The following is a 7,331-nucleotide window of genomic DNA, read 5'->3' on the forward strand; positions in this document are numbered from 1 at the left end:
TTCATGGAATACATACTCAGCCGTAGCTTATTGCAAACAAGCAAAACTTGTCAAAAAGGCAAGAAAATTTCAGATAAATGTGGCATGCAAATAAACATGACCAACATTGCTGAATAAAGGCACATCATGGCAAGAAATAACATCAGAGTTTTAAACACAGGACATGGTGATAATTGCAAAGGGTAAATTGTATTTGGAAACAATTCAAAGTCTGAAAAAAGGGGGACGGTGATAAAATGGAATTATGTAATGTCCATCAGAACCATAATCTAAATGACAAACAATGAAAAATAGCTCCTGATCACCGTGGCGTTGTCCAAAACACAGCGCACTGCACATTAGCGCTGGATTTTGTTTGCTAGATGTCAGGTTACGTCATGTTTTATTAAAACTCTCCCTTCACAAATGGATAAAAGGACAAATAAGCGAGGACGGCATGAATGCACAAATGCATCAGGGTTCAATTTCAGCCGCCAGCGGAGTGAAATGCACGCGGCGCGTCGCACTGCTGCTGTAAGTGTGCCACCGGCAAGGGACCTGTTTTCAAGAGCAAGTGATGAGGCCTGTCTCTGTAGTCCAGCCTCCGTTTCTGCCACCCTGTTCAATCTTTCATGGCCTCGGAGATCGTGAACATCCTGAAATGAACTGCTACGGTCACGTAGATTTTCTACTCTCATCAGCAGCCGTGTTCGTTGAGAGTGGGCATGCAGTACTTGTACTTCTAACTTCTAACTTCAGTAAATAGATCACACAGGTATAAATGACCTAATCACATACGCAGATTAGCCATATCATTACGAACACCTAATACTGACATGAAGACTGTGAAAAGTTCAATTATGGTATCTGGGTGCAGATATTTTATGTTCCTCAATCTATTCCTGAACCATTTCTGCAGTGTGGCAGGGCGCCGTATCCTGCTGAAAGAGGGCACTACAGTCTGCAACACCGTTTCCATCAAGGGGTGTACTTGGTCAGCAACAAACCGTGGGACAAACTAATATCAGGACCCAAGTTCTCCCAGCAGAACATTGACCACAGAATCACTGCCAGCCTGTAGAGTTCTTCCCATAATCGGTCCTGGTGCAAGGTCTTCCCCAGCCATCATTAAAATGTGAACGAGAGTGTGGTTCAGCAGACCAAGCCACCTTCTTCCATTACTCTATGCGCCCATCAAACATATAAAACGTGCATTTTAACATATCCCACCCACTGTCAAGAGCAATCAACGCTATTCACTTCACCTGTCATAATGGTCATAATGTAGATATACAGTACAGGCCAAAAGTTTGGACACACCTTCTCATTCAATGTTGGTAGATTCTCACTGAAGGCATCAAAACTATGAATGAACACATGTGGAGTTATGGACTTAACAAAAAAAAGGCGTGTTTAAAAAAAAAAAAACATGTTTTATATTCTAGTTTCTTTGCTCTGATTACTGCTTTGCACACTCTTGGCATTCTCTCGATGAGCTTCAAGAGGTCGGCACCTGAAATGGTTTTCCAACAGTCTTGAAGGAGTTCCCAGAGGTGTTTAGCACTTGTTGGCCCCTTTGCCTTCACTCTGTGGTCCAGCTCACCCCAAACCATCTGGATTGGGTTCAGGTCCGGTGACTGTGGAGGCCAGGTCTCCACTTTTTGTTAAGCACATAACTCTGCATGTGTTCATTCATAGTTTTGATGCCTTCAGTGAGAATGAAATGAAAATAAAGAAAACACATTGAATGAGAAGGTGTGTCCAAACCTTTGGCCTGTACTGTATACAATATACAATATATACGTCCAGATTAGATTGCCCAGGAAAGCTTGGCAGTAGCACTAAACCTTTTTACCAGTCTTCATATTTTCACAATTTTATATTCATTTTTATTTATGCTTCTTTTATCCAAAAAAGGCATAAGATGCTTCTTTTTAGCATCTTAACTGGGACCTATATGCATATCCTATATGTACCATCTACGAAAATGAGGAATTATGTGGGCAGTATTGATGAATCCAGCAGATGACAATTTGTTGCTAATACGGAAATTTTAGCAGTGCATGCATAAGAGATTCAAACTGTTACAACTTTCCTGGGAAAAATGCCATATGGTTTCCAACCAAATATCTAGCAGAAGCGCAACTATTCCTCTTTAAATATTAATGGAGAGTAAATATTCAAACATATTTGGTATTTCTGTTTTGATGCAAGGCCCCTAGGCTGTGTCAGTGTTTATCCCTATGCTTCCTTACCTTTCCGGTAAAAGCCAAAAACAGCACATTAATAAATCATATACAGTAGCTGGAGCACTAAAAAACTTCCGGAAAAGGTTTGGCTCTCAAGCAAAAGCAGATGCTCCGCCCAGAGTCTTATTAGGACAAACTGCAAGTGAAACACAAAAAAAAATTCTGCAATCAGAATTAGCATAACAAGACTATTGTAAGTGGTCACATGACCTTCATTTGTGGTATTTTATGACTAATTAAATGCAAACAAGGGACGTCCCGAGAAATACATTACAGCAGGCAACAGGCAAATCAGCACCAACACTAATATTACATGTTTACATGGCAGCAGATCTATTCTAAAAGTATTCTCTTGTTTTAATAAAGAGTAACTGTATTCTAACAATTCCCGAATTGCATTAACAATTGTTGCATAAAATGTAAAATTGAGCCCACAAGTAAATATACTCTTTTTTTTTTTTTTATCTGACAGGCCAGATTTCTTGGTTAAATATTTTTGGTGGCTCTGTCCATCTTTTTTTTAACTACAGGTCAGATAGATCTGGTACTTTACTGCTCATATTACTTGTATTCCTCCCTCTCACAGTCAGTGGATAACGACATGAATTTTTTTTGCCTCTGAAGGGCACCCCCAATACATTTTGGAGAATTTGGGTCCCTTTTCTCCAGTATTTTAAAATTAATATCTCCCCCTTGCTCCTGTTTAATCGTACATTAGTGGATTGACTGGCCTGGTTGTTTATGGTTTCATTTCTATATTTTTAATTCTTCATTTCTTTGTTCACTCTGACCACATTTACATTTACGGCATTTGGCAGACGCCCTTATCCAGAGCGACTTACAACGTGCTTAAGTTACCATCGATGAAGAGATCAATTCCAATGAAGAGATTAATTGACCACAGAGATAACTAACTAAGTGCTGTTTTAGTTTTAGTTTCAGGTTTTGTATTTGTTTATTTAAAAAATATTTTTTTTGCAAATACATGGTTTTGTCTCTGTTAAAATCCAATAAACACGGTGGTGTTTATGTGTGTGTGTGTGTGTGTGTGTGTGTGTGTGTATATATATATATAGAGACACATATATAGCTACTGTTTGAGGCTGGGATTAACATTTATAACATTTATCAGGCGCCCTTATCCAGAGCGACTTACAATCAATTGCTACGACAGTGCCTCTGGTGACACTGAAGGTTAAGTGTCTTGCTCAGGGACACTTCCAGCCCTACATAGGTAAAAACAGGGTCAGCGAGTTTGATGCAAGGTGCCACCAGGACCAAAGGACATGGACAGAGGGAAGCTGGGTGAACAGCAGCAGCCGTGCTGGACAATAGTCCTGAAATGTTCACTCTGTCGGATTTCATAAAAACACTCCTGGCTGTAGTACCACATGAACAATAAACTCCATTATTGAACAGCGCATCACAACCATAACAGGTCTACTGGCAAAATGATCCAAACAACACTCAAAATAAGCATTTATTCAAAGCAACAAAAAAGTCTTCCAACAAACAAAAAATCTACTCTGGACCAATTTTTTTTTCTTGGGATTAAGTCTGAATGCTGAGAGTTCACTTCTGAGTTGGGGGTCAGTGAAATGTAGGCTGACAACAACTATAAAAATTTTACTACAATGAGGTCTCATTTGGGGATTTTGTTTTAATTTGAACTGTAGCTGGGATAAAATATCAATGTGCAATAACAAGAAAAATAAATATGACTTAAACACATTACGTTCTTATTTCAATCTTATTTGGGAGAGTAATTCTAAAGGTTTGAGGACCACTATTCTAGATGCTCATTCCAGCAAACAATTAAAGCTATTTAAGTAGGGTCTGTATTAACACCATCACTTCAAAATCAAATTAACTGTAGGGAAAAACTACAGTTTTTGCACTGCATTTACATTTACAGCATTTATCAGACACCCTTATCCAGAGCGACTCACAATCAGTAGTTAGAGGGGCAGTTCCCCTGGGGAGACTCAGGGTTAAGTGTCTTGTTCAGGGACACAATGGTAGTAAGTGGGGTTTGAACCTGGGCCTTCTGGTTCAAAGGCGAGTGTGTTACCCACTATGCTACTACCACCCTGTATGATGTACTGTGCACTGTAATTTCCCCGCTGCATTAAAGCAACTGCCAAATTGTAGATATATTACGTTAGATATGTTAGATATGTTAAAACAGAGGGCAAACAGAGAATTAGCTACTGTCTGAAAACCTCTTTACAGTCATGCCGGACCGCGAGGAAGCCGGGACTCGGGGTGACTGTTCTGACACCAGCCCTGATGCTGCAAAACCCACGCATTGTCCTTGTCCCCCATAAACCGTCATCCTGTCCACACCACATGACACCAGGCGTCAGAGTTCAGAGCCCGTGCACAACCACGCTGCACCTGCATTCAGGCCTCATTCTCAGCCTGTGGTCGTGGAACAAAAAAAACCCAGACTCCAAAGCATGCGACAAGATCCTGGAAACCTGCTCCACTGTTCAAATTCCCCCGCCTACGGACTGACGCTGCAGCCTCACTTGTAAACCACCAGGGGAGTTTGCAAAGGGGAGATTTTACTTTCAAGTAAAAAAGAACTCCAAAAAAGCCTAGTGGGTAACACAACAGCCAGAGAACCCACAAAGTTGCGTGTCCAAATCCCACTTACTTCAATGGCTTCTTCCAAAACATTACAAGCTTTTCCCCAAAAGCCATTACCATTCCGAACTGTAATATGCACTGACTACATAGACTAACCCCCAACCCCTGGAATTCTATTCATCGATTGTGCAATTTTTTATATTAATAGTACAGAAAACACTGTAATTCCCATTATTCTCCTTGTCCAAAGTCTAACTTTCACTTAGTATGAACATCATTAACGTGCAATATTTAAACAACGTGTACACAATAATGTATTTTCCACATGTATATAGCAGAGCTTTTTGCACCTTTCACTTTAACTTGTGATTTTATTTTATCTTGTGTTGTGTCCTAGGTGCCTAGCAACTGGAGGAGCTGCTTTTAATTACATAAAATAAATCAGAGTCACTAACCAGATTTGCACAACTTTGTTTTTGGGACATTTGGTTTTTTTTTTTTCCAAGGAAGCATTTCATCAATGAAACTCTTGTGACTATAACTTTAAACTTTTGTGAATATAAAATGTACAATTTAAAATCCTCAGGTGTGACCGAAGCATTTTCACTTTTTCAGACGCCGATGCTCCAATCCCATGGTGCTTCGGGGTTTTCCACATTATAAGGTGGGCAAACATCCAAGACTTTTCCGATCATTTTTGACTCCAAACGTTCCAGATTATACGAGTGTCCCGAGTTTCCGAGGCCGAACATCCTACCGCGTCCACGCTTTCTGCGTCTCGGGAACAGCCCGCTCGGGGCAGGGACGCGTCCCCGCACGGCGCGGCTTTTCCGCCACCTGCAGAGCGACCGCGCATGCGCACAACAGCGCACTGCAGCTCGCCGCGCCGCCGTTTATTACGGCGCACGCAAACACGCATATGTCTACACAATCGAACACCGACCCAAAAAAAAAAAAAAAAACACACACACACACACACATAAACGCCCGACGACTACGAACACACGATGTTGATGCCGAGATTTCCATCGAATAAAAATATCTCGACGTCGTTATTGCCATTAAATGTATTCGCATGTAAATGTATTCTTACCTCCAGCGTTCGGATCTCTTTTTGTGTCAAGTCGTTGGATGTGGCACATTTGGTCCTTAAACCTTCCAGGCTGGAAATGCTGATGTCGATCATGTTTTGCACCAGCTCGCACTGCTGCAAGGCTTTCTGCAAACTCAGGTGCTGCTCCTCGCTTTTGGTCATATTCTCCTCGTCCATAATTTGCAAGACCCTTGGTCAGGTTGTAAATTCGCACTTGCCTTTTTTTTTTAAAAAAAAAAAACGACGCTGCCCCCCTTTCCTTGTCGGAAAATGGAAAGCAAAGGGGCGGTGGGGGGAAAAAAGTGAATAAGGAAAAAGGAAAACAAGACGCGTGGAGCCCCCAGATCAATGCTGGAAATTTGGTGAAAAACGAGATTCTACGTGAACGGCGACCCCATTGCTGTCGTTCTTGGACATCCCGGCGACGTGTTTTCATCGAGGTGGCGGGCTACACTTTGTGGTTTTGGTGCCGAGGGCTTGATTTAAGAAAAGAAAAAAAAAATATGCAGACACGGCAACAGAAATAAAAAAAAAAAAGGACAGCGGTGCACTGGCTTCGCCGAGCACTTGCAAATGAGATCGAGCTCTAGACACCCTCACAACGCACCATTACGCCGCCGTACGCGTCGCGGCCAGCGCATCGTCAGCCTAAAGGTGGTGTCGGGCTCGGGTGCAGGCACTCCCCGTCTCCTCTGCCATCGGCTGCATCCCGGCGCTCTCCCACCACACCGACATGTTGCCTGTCAATCAAGCGCGCAGCGCCAGCGACAGCGGCCGCGTCGGAGACGGGTCTCGCGAGATCCGCGTCGGAACGCCGCCCGGCGCGCCGCGCTCTCGCGAGACCGGCGCGCTCCGCGCGTTTGAACTCGGGCGGCCCTTTTTCGGGTGGCTTTCCCTGATCTGCGAGCGATGTATGCATTATTACTGTGTAACTCCAAGCCAGTCACGCTTCCGTGAAATCAAACCGTCCACTTAGGGAGCAGCACTGATTGACAGTCAATTTCACATGCTGTTGTGCAAATGGAATAGACTACAGGTGGAAAATATAGGCAATTAGCAAGACATCGGCAATAAAGGCGTGGTTCTGCGGGCGGTGACCACAGACCACTTCTCAGATCCTATGCTTTCTGGCTGATTTACATTTACATTTACAGCATCAGACGCCCTTATCCAGAGTGATTTACAATCAGTCAGTCCCCCCCGGAACAGTCCCCCCCGGAACAACTTAGGGTTAAGTGTCTTGCTCAGCGACACAATGGAAGTAAGTGGGATTTGAACCTGGGTCTTCTGGTTCATAGGCAAGTGTGTTACCCACTAGGCTACTACCACCCTAAGCGCTTTCACTCTAGTGGTAGCATGAGAGTCTACAAGGTTGTGCAGCTCATCCAGGATGGCACATCAATTTGAGCTTTGGTTGA

General features: G+C 43.0%; 1 protein-coding gene across 3 annotated transcripts in view; it reads right to left on the bottom strand.

Annotated features, from left to right (window-relative positions):
* The window catches only part of ksr2 (kinase suppressor of ras 2), a 73,840-nt gene extending 67,161 nt beyond the window's left edge, over positions 1-6,679 (bottom strand). For all 3 annotated transcript variants that reach the window (XM_028995984.1, XM_028995985.1, XM_028995982.1), the window contains exon 1: positions 5,914-6,679. In XM_028995984.1, coding sequence (XP_028851817.1) covers positions 5,914-6,090 — 177 coding nt within the window. In that variant the 5' untranslated portion in view covers positions 6,091-6,679. The remainder of the gene's footprint in view (positions 1-5,913) is intronic.
* Positions 6,680-7,331: the final 652 nt, after the last annotated feature.

This window comes from Denticeps clupeoides, chromosome 11, assembly GCF_900700375.1.
Source record: "Denticeps clupeoides chromosome 11, fDenClu1.1, whole genome shotgun sequence".
Taxonomy (NCBI): domain Eukaryota; kingdom Metazoa; phylum Chordata; class Actinopteri; order Clupeiformes; family Denticipitidae; genus Denticeps; species Denticeps clupeoides.